Source organism: Lepidochelys kempii, chromosome 10, assembly GCF_965140265.1.
Source record: "Lepidochelys kempii isolate rLepKem1 chromosome 10, rLepKem1.hap2, whole genome shotgun sequence".
NCBI classification, from domain to species: domain Eukaryota; kingdom Metazoa; phylum Chordata; order Testudines; family Cheloniidae; genus Lepidochelys; species Lepidochelys kempii.
Window position 1 is genome coordinate 6401170 of NC_133265.1, and position 23594 is coordinate 6424763.

At 43.6% G+C, this 23594-nt stretch overlaps 1 protein-coding gene across 2 annotated transcripts in view; it reads left to right on the top strand.

The window, feature by feature from the left end:
• CACNA1H (calcium voltage-gated channel subunit alpha1 H) overlaps positions 1–23594 on the top strand; it is a 478577-nt gene that overhangs the window by 62938 nt on the left and 392045 nt on the right. The window contains exon 1 of one of the 2 annotated variants that reach the window (XM_073361777.1): positions 5373–5395. The exons of the other annotated variant lie outside the window; for it this stretch is intronic. Coding sequence (XP_073217878.1) covers positions 5393–5395 — 3 coding nt within the window. The 5' untranslated portion in view covers positions 5373–5392. Of the gene's footprint in view, positions 1–5372; positions 5396–23594 lie in introns of those variants that run through there. 2 annotated transcript variants of the gene reach the window in all.

The window sequence follows — 23594 nt, forward strand, 5'->3', positions numbered from 1 at the left end:
ATACAAAGTATTAATAATTAGGATGATCATTGTTAAATTTGGTAGTCTCCAAATGGACCAGTGCAAGACTATCCCCTCCGCTGCGTGATTATCTACACTGCTTACTGTGGACCAAGTATCTTATCTGGACACTGCGCAGATCCTATGAGAAACTATTTGAAAGCTCAGAGCCCTCCTGAAGCAGCAATGGCCTGCTGGAGGAGAATAAGAGACTGGGATAAGATAAGAGTTGCCACAGGAGACTGAATGACACTTTGAAGAGCTGAAAGTGGTGGTGGAGGAGCTGGGGCTGGAAACAGTTGAAAGGCAGTGCAAGACCGCCTATCAGGCGTCAGGAGGGGGGAGGGATGCAGCTGGGCAAAGATGGAAGGCAGCGGGCTGAACGGAGCCAACCAGTGGCGGTAGCGGGGGCTAAACATCCTGCAGTGGAAGTCGAGTGACGCTGGTGCAAGACGCAGGGGTGCTAGAAAGGGAACTGGAGCAGGAAGTGTAAGAAGCCAAAATCCCAAGGTTTATGGAGCAGGAGGGGTGAGGAGTCTCTGTGCAAAGAGACAAGTTGCACACCAGGCTGCTTAGTCCTGGACAAAAAGAGCAGGACACCCACACCTGCTTTGGTAGTTAGGAATCTGAAGCTGTTAAAGGAACAGAACTCATGCAGATGAGCAACTTTTGGTTTGTTTTTTTATGTTTTTTTCTGAAGCCGCAAGGATTAGTCCATAGTGGGTGGATGGTCTTGAAGTTAAAGCACTGGGCTAGAAAGCAGCAGATTGGGGTTCAATTCCCAGACTCCCTGTGTGACCTTGGGCAAGTTGCTTAAACACGCTCTTCCTCATCTCTAAAATGGGGTAATGTGTGGTTTCCCACACACCTCCTCTATGTGGACAGAGGGAAGGTGTGGTAATATATGTATGTATAGCGTCTAACACAACTGGACTTGATCTCAGTGGATGTTGTTGTAATACAAATAATATAGACACTAGTTGGAACCAGATATACTCACTGTGTCACAGAGAAAGATACCTGATGTATTCAAATGGCATGAGCACACGATGGATTTCCCCCTCACCTTTACAAAGAACACCACCCACAGCTGGAAAGATTGATTAACACATTCAGCCATTGAAACATGAGACAGACTCACTGCATCATCAGAACAGCCACCTGGATTGATCAGTGATTTTTGCACTGCTGAGCAGATGATTAACCCGTTTGTGGTGTGAGATACATAGAATTTCTGCGTTTGAAGTGAAACCCATTAGAAACCCTACTGATGTAAATACTTAAGGACAGATTTTTTAAATCAAATTTGCACCAAGAACATCCAAAATGATCCATATACTAACTGCAGCTTTGAAAAGTCTTTCCAGGGGTGAGGTGGAATGGGGGGCCTGTTGGCAGAATTCCCAAAAGCAAAGAGCACCTGTTCTCTCTGGTAGCTTGTCCCTAAAAATGTAGAGGTTCAGAGCAGGGATAGATTTTGAGAGAATGGCAATAAATGGCCCAAGTCCCATGCTAATCAGAAGTAGAACCTGGGTTCCCCAAGGTCTAATCTCCAAAAACCATGTTGTGATAGGCTCACTCATACTGATTTGCATATGACGTCATATGAAATCCCATTGAATCAAGAGCACTATTCATGGAGTGAGTTATTACCAATCTGGCCCCAAACCACTTAGACGTTTCAGTTCATGTTCCTAGATTGAACATTATACTATAGGTTTGCATGAGGGGAACATGTATTTCATTTGTGGGTCAACAAAATGGCCAGAGTCAATTTGGGTAAAAATAGTCCAGCTCTCACTGGTCATTCAATGAAATAACCTCCGCTCAAAACATGTGAAATGAGTCCGAGCTCCGATCATTTCTCCCCAAATGTGGAAAATGAAAAGAATAAAGGTCTTTGCCTGTTTTTGTCAGAATATTGAAATTCTTCCGGCTTGTATGCATTTAATTTCAAAATTAATAGCACTGATTTGGTGAAATGAAAGATGTGTTTATTCCTTGATGAGGCAAACATGTTAATGGATTTCATAAATTGATTTTTGTATTATACTTTCTCTAATCAAACAAAAGTGTCTGGAAAACACTGCAAGAAATTTCTGTCCAGCCAGGGTTTGCATTAGTGGCACACACTCATGTGTGCTAGACCCTACATGTCTTACTAAATACGAGAGAGAAATCATTAAACTGCTATTAATAAAAATGTGTTCATGAAGTTGTAATTTCAATGAAACCTCCTTCCCCACTAAAATCAAGGGTTGGGTTTTTTTTTTGTTGGTAAACAGCATGTTTTCAGCTGAAACATTGCAGCATTGTGCTGGGACATGAGAGCCAGAAAGTGAAATTGAAGCTCTTTATTAATTATTATTATCGAAATTGTAATTGATTAGTTTATTTTTATTAATCACATCAGTGGAATGGAAAAAGTAAAGTACAAAAATGATGAACAGTATGTTGGATTTTCTGTATGTGTGCGAGTCATGGACCCTTACAGCAGAACTTGAACAGAAAATACAGGTAGTAGAGATGAGATACTGCCGTAAAATCCTGGGCATCTCCTACTTCGACCACGTCACTAATGAAGAGGTCCGCAACATCATCACCCAATGCGCTGGATCATATGAAGACCTCCTGATGACTGAAGAACCACAAGCTGAAGTGGTATGACCATGTAACAAGATCATCTGGCCTACCCAAGATCATCCTCCAAGGGACAGTACAAGGGAAGAGAAGAAGAGGTAGACAAAAGAAGAGATGGATTGACAACATAAAAGAGTGGACAAGAATGGACTTCGTGGAGACTCAAGCATTGACACACAATCGTCGGGGTGGAGACAATTGGTTGATTGCTCATCAGTGATGGTGCCCCAATGACCAATGCAGGTATGGCAGTGATGATGACGATGTTGGATTTAAAGTTCTTTTAGTTGTAATATTCCCAGATGTGAGTTGTAAATGTGTTTACAGCACTTGAAAATCATGAGTCAGTCCCCCAAAATCACGAGATTAGTTTAAAAATCGTGAGATTAAAAAAACCACCAATGTGGAGTCATTATTATTTGGTTTCTGATTTCTAAGCCTATGGGATGCAATCAGATCACATTTTCAGGCTTTTCTCTATAACTATGAGGACTAAAAATTTTAAAAAAGAAAGAAAAGAAACTTTCCAGAATCTGGGTGTCACAAGCTGGCTGACCCTTTAAGGCTAGCCATGCTCAGCCTTGCCTGTGACTAGATCTATTCTCACAGCCAGCTGTGATGGAGACTTAATTATAATGTCTCACCCCAGCTGAGGAGGATCAGAGAGAGGACTACTTAACCAGAGCTGTGAGCTCATTCAAGGCTGAGAAGCCCCAGAGAGCAGAGTCAGGTGAGTTCCCTCTCTCTGGGACAGGTCTGGTGAAAGGCAGCTGGAGAGAACCAGGGGGAGCAGGGAAGGCAGCTGCGGGTAGCCTTGTAGATAGCAGCAAGTTCCCCAAGAAAAGCTGCTGGAGTCTCCAGGGAGGGGAGGCAGTGGGGAAGCTCTGAGAAGGATCTGTGGGGAGAGGCACAAATAGCCCAAGAGGGCTAAAAGCAGGATTTGTTGTGGGATGTGTAGTTTAACTACTGGACTTGTTACCCCAGAAGGGGACGGAACTAATCTTAGAGGTGATCAAGCTGGAGGGCCAGGACATGGAAGATGCAGACAGAGACAAGGCATCATCGGGCTAAGGAAGTGGCCACCAGCAGGAGCAAGAGCCAAGGAACCCTGCAGCGCCATGACTGGACTCAAGGAGATGCTACGGCAGGGATGGCAAGGGGGTTTTAAGACAAATGTCAAAAGTGGCCAGATGCGTGATAAAATCGTGACCAGTGGCAGTGCTTGCTCTGATTTGTTGAAATCTCAGCCCACTGCAAGCAGGTACTGATCCTGCTGGAAAAAATATTCCATGTGTTTTGCTGATTCTTTGTTGAAGGTGGCTCATTACCCCACCTGGATGTAAAGGAAGTAGGATTGTTATTTTAGAGAGAGGATCTAGAGTATGGGCTGAGCACTTCCCTCGGAGGAACCCTGGGGACACCAAAGCCTGGAGCATTGAAGCAGGCTGGATTTTATGGTCTGCTCTTAGTTCCTTCGGTGCATAAAGCCAAACCCCAGAAAGGAGGTAAGTTGTGAGCTGATGCAACTTGTTGGGACCCTCTGCTCGCATATATGGGGCTAAATGTGTATCCTTTCATAGAAATACCAACCAGAAGCAAATAAAGGGGAACTCAGATCTGCTTTCTGTGCCGGGAGAAGTTTGGAGGGCTGCTGAGGTGGCAGGGGCTATGTCATCCTTGGATCTGGAGGGGGAAAATAGTGTTAGTCCCACTGTGGTCACTCCTTCTCTCACTGTCCTCATTATAAGTAGCCTTATAAGCCAGGAATGAACAAACCCACCTGTGGTTGGGATGGTTTAGTAGGTTCCAGAGAATGAGGTGAAGTCCAGCAGAGACAGAGAAATTCTTCCTTTCGCCTCCTGTTCAAACACTCTGCCCACCTGACAATTCATGAGGGTTCTTTGCTTACTGGGGGAAGTAGAAGCGTCTAACAGCACCTGATTGCCTTAGACCAGGTTTCTGGCTTTCAAGAGACATGTTTTAGTAAGAGATCTGGGAGGGGGGGACCAACTGGGATACATTTTATTCAACAGAGAACTGGCCGCTTATGGTACCTAGCATTGAAATGCGTACAGCTAACCAGCAGTGCCGCCGTCCAAACCAGCTGCAGAACCCACCTCCAGATGGTTCTTCCAAGCTCTCCAGCCTCTTCAGAATCAAATCAGCTATTGATTTGCTAATTTTGCCTGCAATCAATTTTACCTCCGATTTGTTTACTGTTACCTGCTGCCTGGGGTAGCGCTGACATGCTGTCTGTTTGGATGCTATCTGGCACCATGCTATACACTCTGTTGTAGACCATTAGTCTGGGCTTCTTTTTTTTTTTTTTTAAATCTTTCCAGCAGCATAATCCCCATTTCAGTTGACTCAGCTGCTTCCGCACAGAGAGGCAGTGGGCTCCTGTTTGTAGATGTCATCTAGTATTAAACTTCCCCCTGCCTTGGACTTTATTTATCTGTTGATTCCTGTTCTGTAATCACTGGACCGAAGATATAGCAGTTGACATGTATGCTGATCTGATTCTGTTTCAGTTTCCTCAGCTCCACGAGGGCATTCGTTTATTGTTAAAAGGTCGCTGTGTGTGGCTAGATCCCAGCAAACCTTGTACTGTGCGTTGCTTCTCTTCCCCGCCCTTGTATTTCCTTAGCCCTCCCTTCCCTAAATCCACATCTCTGGGAAATAAGAAAAAGGAAAAACAAGGGGATGGGGAATCAACAGAGCTTCTGCCGCGGTCGTTTGCCAAATCTGAGAAATGGTAAGTAACAGAAAACAAGCAGCTGACTGCTTTCCTGCTGGGAGGTTTCTGTCCACTCCAAGAAAACCATCTGGCCTGACAGTTCACCTTTAGCTGTTCATCATGCATACCCGCGGTAAGGAGAATCATCAACAAAGATGATCAGACACTGACCTCCTCCTGCAGACAGGAGCTTGGCATGAACAGAAAGGATCTAAGTCCTATTTGCACTAAGGCCATTTTGAGCCCCTTTTATGGGTAAAGCAGCCTTGAAGTCTTTTGGATCCCAGCGTCTGGCTGAGAGTATTGACATCAAATCAGGTACCCAGGCCTATCGCAAAAGGCCATTGATTATCAAGATGTGACTGAACAACGTTACCCATGAGAGTGGGTGGGAAGGGAAGCTAGGGAAGCAGGCTAGGGAAGCTAGATCTTTGAGGTTCCGCTCCCCCAGCTTTCCTTGTATTGTTGCGATGGGGGGAGGGGAAGAAAGAGGGTTTAGGAGTCTCATTGCCTGCAGCAAATGCTCAGGGATATCAGGAACCCTGCAAGTTCTGGGGCCCTGCTTCCTTCTTCATTTCATATGGAGCAGAGAAAGGGTTAAATCCTAAACAAGGAAACAAAAAATAAAAAATTATTCATACAAGGTTCTGTCATAGTGTGCCACACGCCTTCCTACCTCTTTCTTTTACAAAAGCTCCACTTGAGGCTGAAACTATTTTGACACTGTCCATTCAGTCTTAACCTGTGGAGCAGGCTTAGAGGGCAAATGGGGAGAAAGAAGTTTGTGGCAAGAAAGAGGATTAAAGTTCTCCTCCTTTGTCCCTGGGAAATTCTGAGTGGCCTTGGTGCACATCAGAGTGACTGATAATGTGAAGTTCCTAAATAGCTGCAGATTTGATGTATATAATGTATGGGATTACCTCTGTTTTCTGTCACCTGTGTCTTTGAGTCTAAACTGAAGCATAAATCTTGTACCATAAATAAGTCGTCCCTTGAAAAGCTGCTTACCCATTTCCCTGATACACTCCCAAAGTTCTCCCAGGGGTTTCAGAAAAACACTGGCTTTTCAAACTTCAGTGGGGCTGCTTTGCCTTAAAGGTTCAGTGAGACTAAATAAGTAAATATAGTGGCTGCAGGAGCAAGGTTCACTAGAGCTCTCACAAATGAAATTGCACGCCATGCCATTTGAACACTCCCCATTCTAACAGCAGAATGCTGAGGGCATCCTATCTTCTGCAAGTCTGCTCCTGAATGCCCCTCTGAGAAAGAAACCCTGAGTAACTGCAGTAGCCTAATATCTCTCCATATACACCCACACGTGAGAGCCCAGCGGTCCAGTGGGGACAAACCCAGGATTCTGATCTTTGAAACAGAACATTCATGTTGTCACTGATGTGAGGGAAGACCCACTAGGAATAGAGGATTCCTAATGGAAAAGATGAAGAGGTGAACATGAAAATATTCTCTTCCATGATGTCAAGATTTTTTGTTTGTTTGATTCCCTAACTCAGAAGCTGATTGTCTGACTGACCTCAATTCAGACTCTGCCATAAAACCAGTTGTTAATCTTCTGTTTCCTTTAGGAAACAAATAAAATGAAGACCAAGGGCCACCTCTGCAGCTGGTGCAAATTAAGTTGATGGAGCCACATGGATTTACACCGGCTACGGCTCAGATTGTTATGTCCAGAAGCACTGATCATCCTATTGTTAATCTGGAGAGACATTTAGTAGTTTTATTGTGAATTACTTATTTAATCAACAGCTGGTTAGCGCACTCTCTGTCTCTTCGTCTTTTGCTCTCGCCTCTTGAAGAGGCATCTTCTGAGTCTGAAGGGAAAAAAAATCTTTTGTATTTCATTTTTTGACGGAGAGTTGTTATCCAATTCAATTGTACAAAACAGGTTGGCGAAAGAGACAGGAAGCCTTCAACGTGCTCAAAAGTAACGAAGAAGGTGGTAATGTTTTATAGCCTGCTTCAAATTAGATTAGCAATTCCTGCTGCTTTTTTTGCACTGACAGTTGTCCTTAATCTTAATCAATAGGATTGATTGTCTTGTAATGCTGTGTGCAGTCACCTAGCCTAGAACATGATTATTTTGGCCAGAAAGACAGTGGTAGCAAACACTGTTTTTTCCATCACTAATTTTTCCATGTGTGTGGGTGTGAGGGAGGGGGAGGTATAGAACAATGCTGCTCATAAAGGGATTGCAGAGCCCATTCTGTATAATCATGGAGATTATTAGCTTTCCGGTGCATGGAAGGCAACAGGGAGAGGTCGGGGGGAAGGGGGCAGCTCTGACCTGAGCTTGTTTGGGTGGATATGCTGGAAGAGGTCTCCTGAGGGGATAGGCTGACCATATCCGACTACAAAAGGGGCTGAGGAAGGTGGAAACAGTCAGAGGGTGACTGTCTGGAAATGTAATAATGATTTGATGAAGTGTTTGGATGCATATCAAGAGAGTGCAACCAACGGCTCTCCAGCTAGTCAGGTAACTCAATTTGCTGTACCTCTGGCACTGCTGTTATTGCTATCTCGCAGGAAAGCTTTGGAAGCTGATGGTGCAAAGCCATATTCTGCATAGCCTTCTGGGCTTGATGAAATCATGCCCGTGCAGTGTAGACGTTAGAGATGGGAAGAGATCAGTTCCCTACGGGGCATGTAGATTGCAAACCCGAGCCATGGCAGAAATGCTTACTTCAGAATACTTTCTAATGTTGTTGTCCAGACTAGTATCAGTGGGTTACTGCCAGTTCCTTTGGGAGACTGTTCCTCAGCCTAATATATCTCTGTGTCAGGAATCTCTTCCAGGTATTCATCCTAATTATTTTTGTTTGCTTCCATCTCATTGCTCCTGTGGAACTCACTGCCACAGGATGGTCATTGGGGCCAAGAATTTAGTAAGATTCAAAGAGATTTGGACTCCTTTATGGATAACAAGAATATCCAGAGAAATAGTAGTTTGTGCAAAAGAAGAGTTTTGGAAGGGATTTTAAAGTGCCTGCTTTATGTTTAAACCAATCTCTAATTATTAGGGATTAGGATGAGAATTGGGGGGGGGGCAGATTATCCCACTTCTGCCTATTTTGAGGCATCTGGTGCTGGCTACTGTTTGCCACAGGGTAATGGACTATATAGACATGGGTCTGATCCAGTCTAGCAGTTCCTATGCTCCTGAACCACACTTAAGTAACTCCTCTCCTTTGGTGGTCATAACCTTCAGATGTTTGTGGACAGTTCCCACATCCTTAGTTGTCACTTAGCCAAACTATTTATTTTTGATAAAGCACCAAGTGTGAATGGTGCTTTATAGACCAAAGAATAAGGAAAAGATCTCACACCTGAGGAACTTAGTCTTTCAGCTTGTAACAGGGTGGGACTCACCACCACGGTGCCTCCTACTGGCTGTCCTGTGAATTAGCTCTCATTTCACCAGAGCGCCCTCGTCTAGTGGTGTCTCGCCCGTCATCACTCTCGCCTCCACCTCTAGGACCCACGTGGCTCCCCAGATGGCATCCTCATCTTCTGGGCACAGCCCTCCAGCTGCGCCCCACTCAGTTCTCTCCCCACTTCTGGGGGACCCGACAGTCCTCAGTCCAGCCACTCGCCTCAGTGGCAAACTGCAGTCTCTGGTCTAGCCACTTGCCTCAATGGCAAGTGGGGGGGCAAAGAGGGGGGGACCCGGGCCCGCCCACTACTCTGGGTCCCGGCCCAGGGACCCTGTAGCCAGCAGCCACCTCCTGCTCCTACTCCGCCGTCTGTTTACTTGGGCCACTTCCCCGCAGCCCTAGCACCTTCTCCGCCCTTGCACCAGGGTCTCAGTCTGGCAGCCCTGAGGCTGCAGATCCCTCTTGCTCCCCTGACCCTGCCCAGCACTGCTCTGTCCAAGGTGCTGTCTCACTCAGTCCTCCTCCCTCTGTTCTGCTCAGCAGCCCTTCTTATATGGGCCAGCCTGGCCCTAATTGGCTGCTCCACTAAGTCTTCTCCCTATTGGCTGTCTCAATAAGCCCTCTTCTAATTGGCTGGATTCTGCGCAGTCTCCCCAAGGCTGCTTTAACCCTTCTTCTTCCTGTGTGGGGCAGCTGCCCCACCACACAGCTTGATCCTGCAAACCCATGACTCACATGATTAGTTCCACTGATGTCAATGGGAGGTACTTGCATAAGGACCACGTAGTGTAAGTTCCTTGGGGCAGGGACTGTGTTTTCATTATACACGTACAGTACCTAGCACAATGGGGCTCCAGTCCCTAATAGCATCTAGCCAATACTACAATTCAAATATTAAATAATATAATCAAGCGGGTGTGATCAACTACCCAATTAGAGTCAATTCCACGGTGGATGGCAACCAGAACCTGATGGAGAGGGGATATGAGAAGAGGAGGCATTGAGACCGTGTGCACACCTTTTAAAAATATTTAGTATATTAAAATTTGAGAAAATATCCAGATTTGTGTCTGGGGGTGAAACAGGTCATGACTGGGACTTTATCACTGAACACGGACAATCCCTATATTTAACTCTTGGCAGTGGAATTAATGGAGTGGGCAGGGGTGAGAGGCAGAAAGATTTTAACACTGACATTCAATTGATAGTCACATTGAATTGTATTGGCATTTTACAAGTTAATTTTATAGGTTTTAGTTGCAAATGCAGTCCCAGCCTCTGTCTCTTCTCCCCTGTGCCTTTGCCTTATTTTGTTTAGCTGAATGCTTCCCACGGAGAGATGCTTTTTGAACTATGTCTTGACTGTTGACAAGAAACTTTCCAGAGATCTGAATATCAGGTAACATGCCCATGTGCACCTTACCGTGTGCTTGTTTCTTCAATGGGGCTCTAAAGAGATTTTTTAATTAAATTATGATTAAAGAAGCGAGAACCTAGGGCACTTCCTAGCTGTCCATAGCAACCACTTATTCCCGTGGTTTGCTCTGTAACTGAGACATAGATGCACTTCTCTGATATCTCAGAATGAAAGTCCTTAAATAAGAGATGGCTTGTTAGCTACATACCTACTGAGGGTTGTATTGTGGCTTCTAATTGTGGGGTCCAGGGGGCCAGAGGCTTATAGTTCTGAAAGCAACTCCTAAAGCGATGTCTGGCCAGGGACAACAGCTGGCCAGACATACCTTTCTCTGCCTCTTTGGTCCCTGCTTCCTCTTTCCCTCACTCCCGAATCCTGTATGTTCCTGAACTGGAGCCACAGAGAAGAAGACAATGAGGCACAGAGTGTCTCCTCTGGTGCAGGGGTGTCTCAAGCTTTTTTACTTTTGCTCTGTACCTGCAGTAGACTTTTTCCGACTGAACCAGAACTTCGGAAGAAGTTGACCAGAACTCAGGGGCATTTGGCAGAATGGTGGAGGGCTGGAGGGCAGGGCTGGTCCAAACGTTCCCAATTTTAATTTTTCTCAATGACAATTTGTCAATTTTTTGACAAAATTTTCACAATTTTCCCTCATATTTTTTTTTCCCAACCAGCTCCATTTGTGAGGGGCATCCCCGTAACACGCTGCAGTAGTCACAGTATCTGAGCTTTAACTGGGCTAAAAAATGACCCAACCCTCAGTGTGAAAATGAAACCGAGACTGGGCCCTTTTGAGGCAAAGTAGCTCCATCCCTTCCTGGGGGCCCCAACACCCTCCCATGTTTAATTCTGTCCCGATTTGCTCTTTGTGGTTCTGGTCGGTGCCGGGATTGGAAGGGTTTGTAATAAGAGATTTTCCTAAAAAAAAGTTTGGCCTCTGTGGAAATTTCAAGAGAGCCTGTTCTTATGAGATTTCCAGCCAAGCGTGCAGACTTGGGAAGTCTGGACAGGCAGCCAAACTTTCAGGTGTTTTGTTTTAACTCTGGAGAGTTTAACATTCATTCAGCTCATCTGTGTTTGTGTCTGTTTCTGGGTTGAGGATCTTCATGTACATCTCCCCCAGCAGGGATTGTGGGAGGAAGCTGTTGAATGCTAAGCAGTGTAAGACCATGAAATTCCCAGGGTGTGTCTATCCAAAGTAGTGGCAAGTGGCCCCACACAGTGCTGTGTGGTCTCACAGAATTAGGAGCCAAAAGATACTGAATTTGAATCCCAGCTCTGCCACTGATTCCTTGTGTAGCCTCAGATGTGTTGCTCAATCTATATCTCAGTGACACCATCTGTTTAAAAAAACCTGGTATAATGTTTAGTCCCTTCCTCAGGATCTTGTAAGTGAAATGACTATCTTCTTGGGACATTAGCAGGGATTGAACCCAGGTCCTGTGAATCTAAAAGAATGAACCTCTGTTTTGTCAGATAAAAGACCAAGCCCATTCACTAATGGGTAGTACACATAATCCCCTTACATGGCCCAGACATTAGAAGGGGACAGAGACCCACACCAGGTTAACGTGGATTACATGGGGGTTGATTACCTCACCTTTCCATATTACCTTTTGAATATAAGTGCTAAGTACTAAGTGTTTCCAGAGTTTTCCAACTATGCTATTGTTGCGCACGTTGAACATCCTGTACTATTTGTGCTGAGAAAGGAGATAAATCTACTTACTTCATTCCAGTCTCTGATTCATTATTTATACCTCACCGTTTACTTTGTAAAATATCTTACTGTAGTCACTACATTGCCAACTGCCAGAAACAAACAGACCTTTTGATCTACAATTTCAGTTTTGTCTGTTAACTTGATCTTTTGGAGGAGATGTGGGGGGGGGGGAGAAATATTAAATTAACCAGCTCATCCTTACTTCATTTTCCACTGCTGTCAGTTGTTCCACGTTATGGAGATGATATCCTTACAAAGAGAGAGAAAGGGAAATCAAAGCTAGAGGAAAAATAAATATATGCTTACATACATAGTGCTGCGGTGTAATTGACATTTGTTGGTTCTTCTCCTTTGAGACGTATAAATTGAAACCTGTCTATTCTGCATGCTAATTATCTATTGTTTAGCTATTTTCTGTAATAAGGAAAATAGGGCAGACTTCAAAAATACATTTAAAACTTCTTCATGGCACATTAAATTGGTTAGCATAGCATGTACAATTCCTAGGCCTGACATCTCCATTGGGAAGGTCATAGCAGAGTTTCTGGAATGACACTGGCATGTTAATCCATCTACTAAATGGAAAAGTTTCTCATAGCTCTTGGCCCAAAGAGAGACTAACTGCATAAAAAAAATTAGAATGACTCAGCCTGGTGTCTACACGAGACTTTTCCCTCTGTAGCACAGATGTTGCTCCATGGGTGATAACAATAATGGAAGCATTGGTGCAGCCAGCCCATGAGTGTTCGAACCACTGTGTTGCCCATCCCAGTTTCATGACGTCTGACATATATAATTGTCGATGGTGAGATGCAGCCGGGCTAACCGCATCTCATTCTAAAGAGCTTAAGTTGGTCATTGTAGTGGTCAGGAGGGAATGTTTTCACCCATGTACCAAAATTGGTTTGGGACACTATAGGTGTTTTGATGACCAATAATCTAATCTGCTGAATGCATGTTTCCTACAACCAGCAGCCAGATAAATACTTAGAAGAATATAAGGAGTGTGTGTGTGTGTGTGTAAGGAATGTAGGACTGGAGGGATCTCCTGGGTTATCTCATCCAGTCCCCTGCTGTTGCAGGCAAACCCAGGATACAGTCCTGTTCAATCACTTTTCAAGTTTCATTTTAAAGTTAGTTAGGTTGTTTCCCCCTCTTCTCCTGTGGGGGGCGCTGTTCCAGAACCTCACTCCCCTGATGATCAGCAACCTTCTCATTTCCAGCCTAAATTTGCTGGAAGCTTGATGCAGGAATTACTAGGTCAATGCAGGAATTACTAGGTCAAATTCTACAGCCTTTAGTATGTAGGAGGTCAGATTAGATGATCATAACGGTCCCTTTTGGAATATGTCAATCTTTGAATCAGTGTACAGTATGGATACATAGAGTAAAGATGGCCAAGTCCCATGGAATTTATTTTGCAGACCTCAAATGCTCTAGTTTGGATTTGCAAAACTAGAGTAATTCGATTTCACGTACTTCTATCATTTAAACCCAGGGAGATTCCAGGACGATTCAGGAGTTTTGATTCCCCCCGCTCCCGAACTAAAGTGTGGCCTGCATTATGAATTAGGGAGAAGAGAGCTCCTCAAAAGCTAGGCTGTAAGTTGGGGATATATGCATACTTTTTTTCATTAGATTTTTGTTCTTCTCCACCCATCTTCCTTCCATTTTTAAGCCTGTTTTTATTGGACTATTTATTTCTCCCCTTTTCTATTCTCTCTTCCCATCTCTCTCTCTCCCACCCACCCACCCCAGAGTGGGTTGAAAATCAGGCAAAATCAGTTTGCAGACCGTAATGATCTGCAAAGGATTCCAATTTCTCTTTGCTCATTCCCATGGAAGCAGAAAACAATCCAAACTCTCATCAGGAGCATTGTGACATGGCACAGATTTCATTTGCATCCTGAAAGGAAGCGAAAAATCTGAAATGAATGCAGACACAGACCTTCATTGTCTCTATGATCATCTGGGGATGCGGCTTGCCATTTGCAGTGAATCAACAAAATCTTAAGAGCATGGATTGGAATATGCACAAACTTCACGATGATGCTAGTTCCCATCAATAAAGTACCATTGGCTGAGATCATTTGGTAATTGTTCTGAGAGCCAAAGCGCAAGTCCCGTGCCACTTTGTATTACATTTAGGTACCAACTTGGAATGTCTTGGATAGCCTCCAGTGGTATGTAGGTGTTGATCTTGAGTATCAAGACTTTTATATGAGTTGTATTTTGTGACAGCACCAATTGCCTCTTTTTACTGCATTAATTTAATTTACAGATCTGTATTTTTGGTTCATTAATTTTTATGATTGCAAGATACATTCTCTCGAGTAGCAAGCGTGAAAGATTTATGTTGAAATAAATGGATTGGCTCAGGATATACAGTGATTGTACAAATTTCTACTTTTTTAAGCTACATGGAGAGAATTAAAAATAACCGCACGCACATTATCAAAACAATTGTCCAAATGCAGCTCCACTTGCATTTGCTCAGTCGCACGGAATTCTCTGGGCCTGTGTTACTGTCACAGAGCAGAATCCTAGCCATTATATGAGCTCTTACTTCATACTAATTGTTCCAGTTATCCAACCCATGGAAGCACTTGCAGATGTGGCTAAAATAAGACTGAAATTAAGGAAGAATTTAAAGCTGAGATTCAGGTAAATTGTCCTGAGATAATTAAAGATATCTTGAATATTAAAATAAGTACGGTGATCTAGAAGAATGTAAAAAGAATTAATGGGAAAGAAACAAAACAAAAGAAATTTTATCTTGAATGTTGGGCAAATTTCCTATCAGTGACAGCAGGGAAATGATGGAAACCCCAATTACTTGAAATGATTCTAACTAGACTGATCAAATCAATGGAGAACTAATTGAAAGGAACAATACAATACTGACTGTGGATAGACAAGATGGCATAACAGATCTCTTTCATCTCTGCTTTCTATAATTTTTGGGAAAAAAGACATAAATCATGGAAGACTGAAATAAAGTTTAGTGTCTTTCACTCTGAATTCAGATTTCACCTGGTTATAAAATAAGTTTCTAAATCCCAATTTCCCTATATATATATATAGTGAAACGTGAAAAGCTTTGAACAAAAAGGTCCCCATGGCTTAATTCAGTCTGAAGTGAATGTTTTGTCTCTTCTTAACATCTGATCTCTTTCTATAATGTAAAACACCCCGCTCTCAAACCATACTTTTGAATATTCCTTTGTTAGTTTTCTGGTCATGTTAATTGTCCAAAGGCTCTGCTCACATTCATTTCATACTGAAGAAAGTTCCATGTTCATATTCATCAACTTCTGCAGTTCTGTGCTCCCAGCCCGCTGGAGGCTATGCTGTACTGGAATCTAGCCTTGCCATGAGCAGGATGTAGGAATACACCAGTCACCCAGAAGGAGGTCAGGACATGCAATAAGCATTGTGCCTTAAAACAATCCAGGGGTATTTTAAATAAATAATCCATGTTTTTAACCATTGAATTAAAAAAAATCAGATAATTTCTTTTAAAATCCTTTTTCATTAGACTCCCAAGGATTCTTTGTCTTAAGCACAGCATAAGCAAGTGATGGCAGATACCTTGCCCCACTCCAGGCGCAGCTCCCCGTCTGAGTCACAATTCTTCTCCTCTTTCCCATTGCATGAAGAGGATAGCAATTCAGTGCTGGTCTATGACAGGGCTCTGACTGTTGCCTGCCATCCTGGTCCATATGGGGATTAAGTGTGCCTGCAAAATCTGCTTCCTCTTGTACACCTGGCCTAGTAGCCCATGGAGGAGTCTAGGGGGGAAGTCTGAGTACCCCTTATTCCTTTGTACAGGAGTCACGGTTGCCATCTTTGGTGACATACTAGGGATTGAACTGGGGAACCTCTAGAGGCACTGCTACTGCTTAAGCTAAACTGTCCATGCACTACTATAAATAGGAACATTGATCTTGGCTTTGGCTGAGACCTGTTCCACCATGTCATCCATCCTGGGCCAGTGTTGGAATGGACAAGCCTTGTACAGTTGCTGCACTTCAGAAACTTTTGAATTCCCCAGAGACTATGAGGGAAGATACTTTCCTTTGGGATTATTCTTTGTCTTGCAGTGTGGGTAGTACTTGTCACTACACTGCCTTAAAGTGTTGACTTAATATAACCCAGGAATCATCCAGAAAAGGAATAACCTTTCTCCTTATAATTTGAACAATAAAAATGAAGCTTTTTTAAAAGAAGGGACATAAATATTTATTTTTAAATGGTGTACCAGAGCTTTACCTTTTTAATAGCTCACAGTAGATTCTCAAATAAGCTTCTCTTTGAAATGAGGAGTTGTCTCATTTCGATGTGCAGATGATCATGATTCTTTTAAGAGCAAAGACTTTTCGTACCACTAGAATTTCTATTAATCAGTAGTAAGGCTCAGCAGAGGTCATTTTATTTATCTGTTGTAGTGGCTGGATGAGTGAACTGGTTTGGAGGTAAGAATTTACCCAAATCTTCACCTTGAAGCCGGGCAAACTTCCTTGAGCTTCACAAAAAGTTGGTAGAACTCTTGTGTTGTCTTTCCTTCCTTGAAACAGCCACGGTGGGGAAAGGAAGTGGTGAAATACTGCTAATCATCATGGTATTTCTAGCAGGACAAACAGCCAAGAAGTACAGAAAATCGGATGGGATCAGGATTTCTCTCTATTTCCAGCCCAGTTGTGCAGAATCAAGCAACCAAATCCTGGTTGCCTAAAGCATGGGTAATCCTATTGATTCAGTGGAACTATTTGCATGAGTAAAGTAAGCAAGATTTGGTCCAAGGGGCTCATCTATCTTAAGGTTCTGTATAAAACCTTTCACCATTGTACCTAAGCTCTTATCAGGAAGAAGATGACATAAGGCAGTAGGAAAGAGTGAAATCTATATTCTTGGCTAGAACAACAGAAATAAGCTGGACTCACAAGGTATCATAATTATTAAATCCTCCTTTTTTTTTTTTGAAGCCAGATTTGGGGATAGACATATAAGTAGCACTTTCACTAAAGCTTTTCCTGAGGTCCTGCTGACCGTGGATTTTCTGAGATTGCTGTCATTTGGGTCCCCTGTGCTTAATGGATTCTAAATACTGTATTTTTTTGTTGTTGCGGTTCTGCAAGTCCTGATGGCATAATAACTCTGCAGGGTTCCTCCAACAGGAGCTTCAAGTATTTCACCCCCTTAACAAAAATGATATGGCGCTTGTCGTATTTGCACGGGCGCTGCTTGCCCTAAACATTCAGACGCTCAGAGTTGTAATTAACACCTGATTGGAAATGAGAATCAGTTGATCGAACGTCTTGTGAAATTAAAAGAGTTTTACCTAATCCTTTACCTCTAACGTTTCATGCTATGATCCTGGCAAACAGTCATCAAGATTGTAGGAGAGAGACTCTTTCTTAACACTAGACTTGAGAGGTGCATGTATCTTTGAGTGTTACCATTCTATACAATACAACGTTTTCTGCCAATGTAATGTGTTATATTGATTTAGGAGTGACTTGTGAACTACTTAAGGGCCAGCATTGGCTCCATGACCTTCACAAGTCTGTTAACTCCCCTTATCTCAGTTAATTTATAAAACCGGTGGAATCAGTAGTGCCAACCCCAAGCATTCAAAACCCCCTGAGTCAAGTCCTGATAAAGATGTGATTTTAAAAAATACATTTGGATTATTTTTATTTGCCTTCTGGCTTTTGAGCCCTTGAGGTCGACATTTTCAGGCTTCCCTCCACCCATGACTCCAGAAACTGGGGCTTTTACAAATCACACCACCAGGACCATCAGAGCCTGAATAAAATTGTGAGAGTTGGCAATGCCTCAAAGGAAGGGAAAGCTTGGTATTTATCAAGTGCTTTTGTAACACTGACGGACTGCAGTCATCAGCAGTCGGGATCAAATTGGGGACCTCTGGAGCGTATTGCATGAGCCTCTCACATGTGAGCTAAAAACCAACTGCTTGTTAGCTAAGGCTGTGGAGCAGGCTCACTTTATCTCTCTCTCTAAGTGATGTCGGTGCCACTAGATAGGACAGACCACCACACCCAGCAGGTGGGTGGGTTACACTTTGATATCCTGGGATGAATAGGTTCACATAAATAAAAGTATCATTATATAATTATTATTATTTTGGTTCTAGAAAGTTGATGAGATAGTGGCAGTAGAGAGTAGAATAGACCAGCGAGGACTGAAAGAGACAAAAAAAAACCACCCCATCTTTGTTTCAGAGATATTTGAAGGGAAATGCCACTTTCTGTTGCTGAGAAGCCTGGCGCTTTAAAATTAAACAAGATAAAAGCAAAGCAAGCTCTAAAGAAACCACTTGAGTTGAGCTCATGGGTCACAGCCAGTGGTGAAGCCTTGAACTTAGCTGTTGGCGCAGAACTGACAGTGTTCCTGCTACACCGATCCCCTTTCAGCTAATGAGCTGCGCCTAACACTGCTCTTTTTGTGACAGCAGCAGCTTCCACGTGTCCAGCTTGTTGACAAGCACATGCGGCAAACAAATCATACAAACAACTCCCCCAGTGCCCAACTGATTTTAAGACCTCTGCTTAAGGGAATTTTTTTGTAGGCACAGAAATCAGACAATGCACTTGTCACCTGTGGGCACACTGGAGCAAAAACAGTTTGGGAAGGAGTGTCTTCTCAAGACTCTCACACCCCAGAGATGGAAGGGCCGGTTCCATTTGCTTGACCTTTTGTAACTGAGCAAATGCATAAATCAAGATGAGGACTGTATATATAGCAGGAGACTAGAATATATATGACAGAGAAAGAAAAGATTTATACAGTAGATGATTTTGTCCATGCCCTACAGCCAATAAAAGAATCCATTGTACTTATCAAGAATAGAAGATTTTAATTAAAGAACCTCCATAAATAAATAAAATTAACTTACATTTCAGCAATAACATTCATTTCCTGTAGGTATTTTTCCTTAAGGCACAGTTTTAAGCATAAGAGAGCCCATCAGCTACTTATATGGCCTCATCACCATGGTCCTGGAGTGTCTCACAGTCTCGAATCTTTGCAGCACCCATTGGAGGTATGGAAGGGCTATCATTCCTATTTTGCAGATTGGGAGCTGGTAGACTAGGGTTTGAGCTACACTTGAACTTTATATCAGCAGAGCCGTGTCGGTCAGGGGGACTGCAGAGATTCAAGACTGTGAGACATTCAGGTGGTAATGGGGACCATATAAGTAGTTGATGGGCTCTATTGTGCTTAAAAATGGGGCTGAAGGAAGAGTATCTACAGCATAGGAATGTTTTTACTGAAATATTGTTAGTCAAATTTATTTTATAGAGGTTCTTAAAGTAAGTTTCCTATTCTTGATAAGTACAATGGACTCTAGGCTGGCATAGTCTTTGTTGTATAAGTGGAACCCATGCCTGCTGGATGTGGTGCTCTGTCCCTGTCTAGTGGCACCTAGACGTCAGTGAGTCTGCTGCAGCCTTAACTGAGAGCCATGTGGCTTTCGGCTCATGCATTTAGCTCCTGTGGTCCCAAGTTTAATCCCACCTGCTGACAACTGGGGGCTTTTGGCATTATCTAACCATACCCTAAGTGATTTACCCAACTTCACACAGGCTGTCTGGAGCTAGGGACTGAACTAAGGTTCCCCTACTCTCACCACCAGACCACGTTTCCTTGCTAGGCAGAGGTGCAACTAATATATAGTCCTCCCCTGAACCAACCCATGGCTCTGGAAACTAGTTTTATAGTGCCTACGCTCAACCTCCCTTTTGCCCCTGCCAATCAGCCTCCTCTTCCTTGTCATGCTGTTTGTCCCTCACATGATTTTGTTTTATTATAGTTAAATTTGGCACCTTCCTGTAGCCAGGAGGGAGTAAGGGCTCACCACCATCTCTTGCCTGGGGAAGCCAGAAAACACACCAGATTTAGAACAAACCACCGCCATACTGAGACTTGGCAGATTCCTTGTGGGAAGTTGCAATGTTGCATGCCTAGCACTAGGTGGCACTGGGTGAGGGTATAAATAGGAGCATTCCCAAGCCCCATCACATGACCTAAAATGGGGTCTATCAGTAGGTACTGCTGGTTTCTCCTCTGGTTCAGTGGCAAACTCAACCCCCACATGGAGATATGGCTGAGGTAGGAACGCTCAGTTCTCTGTGTTTTCTAAAATAAGTGCTTCTGGGAAAAGGGAGCAGGAAATCAATTCTGCATCTGGATTCTCCTGCTCTGTCACTCCCCTGGAGGATTTATACTGAACTCCAATGAAGGGATTTGCTGTTTTGTTATTTGTATTGCAGTGGTGCCTGGCATCGTGCTGTGCTATAAGCAGAATACCTTTGTGTATTAACCCTTTCATAGCTCTGTCCCATGGATAATTCCCTTCCCTAGTAGCAGCTTGCTATGTAACAGAGACAAACATATCCTGGCAATCCCTTGACTGTAATTTTCTCAGGGAGATTTCCTCAGCTGAAAGAGAAAACAGGAAACCCGCACCTAGCCTCAGCAGTTTGCAATGTCTCTGAATATTTTGTCTGGGTCAGCGTATACGTTGTAGTACCTATCATGCTATTGTTTGACTGCTATTATCCATTTGCACTGTTTGCTCTGACCATTACGTAGGGAAGAGTGGAGTGCAACCCTGACTAAACATTCAGGCGTGGGGTGTATGGTTTGCTCTCTCTCTAGTCTATGTATCTGGGACCTGCTATGCAGAAGGGCTGGATCTAAAACAGACCCACGTAAAGCAGAGTGACACCAGCCCATGTAGCACTGCTGAGAATACTATCAAACATGGGTAGCTGGTCAGGCATCCGCTTGTGCTGTGTTTGTTGGTGCATTAGCAGGGAATGAGAGTGAGTTTTCCAACAAGGCCAACCGCAAGGCAGTAGAACAGGGATGGGCAAACTACGGCCCAGGGGCCACATCCGGCCCTTCAGACATTTTAATCTAGCCCTTGAGCTCCTGCCGTGGACCAGGGTCCGGGGCTTGCCCTGCTTCAGCGCTCCAACCGGGGAGTGGGGTCAGGGGCTTGCCCCGCTCCGCACGTACCGGGGCTCCACACAGCTCCTGGAAGCAGGAGGTCAGACTAGATGATCATAATGGTCCCTTCTGACCTTAATATCTGTGAATCTATAATATCTATGAATCTTCCTAATCCAATTGCCCTGAGGCACTTGGGGAGGGGGGGTGCATTTCAAATCATCCATTGGCAGAAGAGAGTGCTTCCAGCCTTAGTGCTGAGTAACACCTAAAGCCCGCAATCTATTTAAAAGGCTGTCTACCAGACCTGCAGCATGCTGTTCACCAGAGACTGAGGCTGGCATACAAGTCCCCCCCATGTTAGTTTGGAAGAGCTGCTATGCAAACTGACTGTAGTTTGCCCAGTAGCCAGTGCATGAAAAGCCAGCCTAAAAGCTGCCACCCTTTGTGTGTTCAGAGGGTCTGATTTTAAGTGGGTTTACCAAAAATAAGGGCAGATGGCAATGAATTAACTAGGATGCTGCCTGATTGCAAAAGCAGCCATTCCTGACTTGTCTTCCCCCATGCACTTGGACTGGAACAGAAATGCCCAAAGAGCCAAATGCAGCTAGCAGAGTCCTGTAATGTATCCTGCAGCTGCCCTCTAACTCACTGTCTCTTACAGGGAAGGGTATGCGCTGTAGCGATTAATGATTCTAGCAGGCTGTAGTCCAAGTCTGTTCTTTCCTCTTCTCATTGTTTTGGGGAATCCTTGATTTGGTTCTCATCACTAGTAAATTCAGTCATGAATCAGTTTGGTTTTGTTAATGGAGAAAGAGATTAGAACAGGCAAATATTGTAGATGTGCATTTATTTGGGGGTAGAAAGATCTGTAAAGGCAAATGTAAGCTATGTAAGACCTTTAGGCTACCATCAAGCCGCCCGCGTGGTCATTGGTGTCACTGACACGAGAATGTCCCCCTACAGAATTGAGTCATGTCGCCTACTGATCCAGCAAGGGCTAACGTATTAATTAGTGGCATTAGTATTGGTTAGTGGCTGCCATTAAAATCTTTCAGGACTAACTTTGCAATTCATATCACCACAGTATTCTCAGCATTCCCCATCTATAAGTATAGGGAATGCCGTGAATACTGCAGTAGCATTAAGTGCTTGCAAAAGTAGCACTGAAAAGATTTTAATGGCACCCCCTGCATTGAGGATCCTTATGTTAGAAACTTAAAGAACACTTCTGCTTAAAATCATTTGTGAGCAAGACCAGCCAGGGGAAGAAAAGTTTTCTAAGCACAAGCAAATAAAGTTCAAGTAAGTGTTTCTTGTTTCCCTCCAGTCAGCTGCCTCCAATATCAAAGAGACTTTAATAAATTCCTCTCCAGTAAAATAACTTGCTGTCCTTTACCTTTCCAGTTTGAGCTGCAGTGAGTTTTATTCTGTGGAAGAATGGGACACAGGCTGACATGCATCTGTGAAGAGTATGTAAATGTCAAGACTTCCTCTTATAGAAGGAGAAAAATATACTGAACGGTTAACTGTCTGAGATTTGTCGGGAGAATTTTCCAGTGACTTCACCCCACATCTTTGCCTTTAGCATGAAATGTAGATGATACAACGCTGAGAGGGGAGGACATCTCTAAAGATGAATAACAATGATAATTTAACAAGGAGTCCGGCCAATTTTACTTTTAAATCAAATTTCTACCAAGCATGCTGTGCTGCTGTAAATATCAGGGCTATTTATAGTACAAATGGAGGACGGGACCTAACAAAGATTTTGAAAACTTCAGTATTTCAACATCTCATCACCAGAATACCATTTAATACAATGGAATCCACTTAGAGTGAACTAGGGCACGGTAAAACTCTGTTTATATTGAAGTATCTCACGTTAAAAGTTCCAAGAATTCAGTATATTGCAATGCACAAACAGCCTTTTGGTTTGTACTCAGTTTCCACTTACTGTGAAGTCAAAGAAAAGACCCTGTAGTTAGATGGGGCAGTTTCTAAAGGGAATCTGACTTAATTCTGAGCCCGCATCTGCTGTTGCTTCGACAACATGTCAATAGGTGCCTTAGTAATTCCAAAGACAGGCAGGTAGATTTGTTCATTTCCCAGCTATTTTCACAGCTCCAATACTGTGAAGGAGTCATCTGGGTATAGATCCTGTCTGCAGCTTGCAAGCAGTAGCATCCTGGGAGAAGAGGAGGTAGAGCTGTTATGGTTCACTGGGGTAGTAACAAGAGATGGGGCCTTTCAGCTCTAGGTCAGTGGTTCCAATCAGCCAAGATCAATTGTGACTAAAAATTCCCACCATCGGAGTGCTGCTCAGGGAGCTCTCTAAAACAGATCAGTGAGTGGTCTCTCACCACAGCTAATAAAAGACAATGCCAACAGACAAGAACCACCACAATTTACAGACTACTTGGCTTCCCTGTTAGCAGCTTAAGTGTGGAGGTGTACCTCATCTCCAGTTCAGGACTGAGGGCCTATTGGGCAGAAGAAAGGATCAACTTTTATTGTACTTCTATCAGCTCAGTGCCTAAACAGGACAATTTCATTACGGCCAGCCTAAACCTCTCATCAGCTGTCAGCTAACCCTGCTTTAAAAAGAGAAGAAACATGCAGCCATTCTTTGTCTATTTTTGGCTGACCTTCGCATTCATGCACCTAAGCACATTTCCTGAACTTCTTAGCTACTGCCTTCTGCTGGGT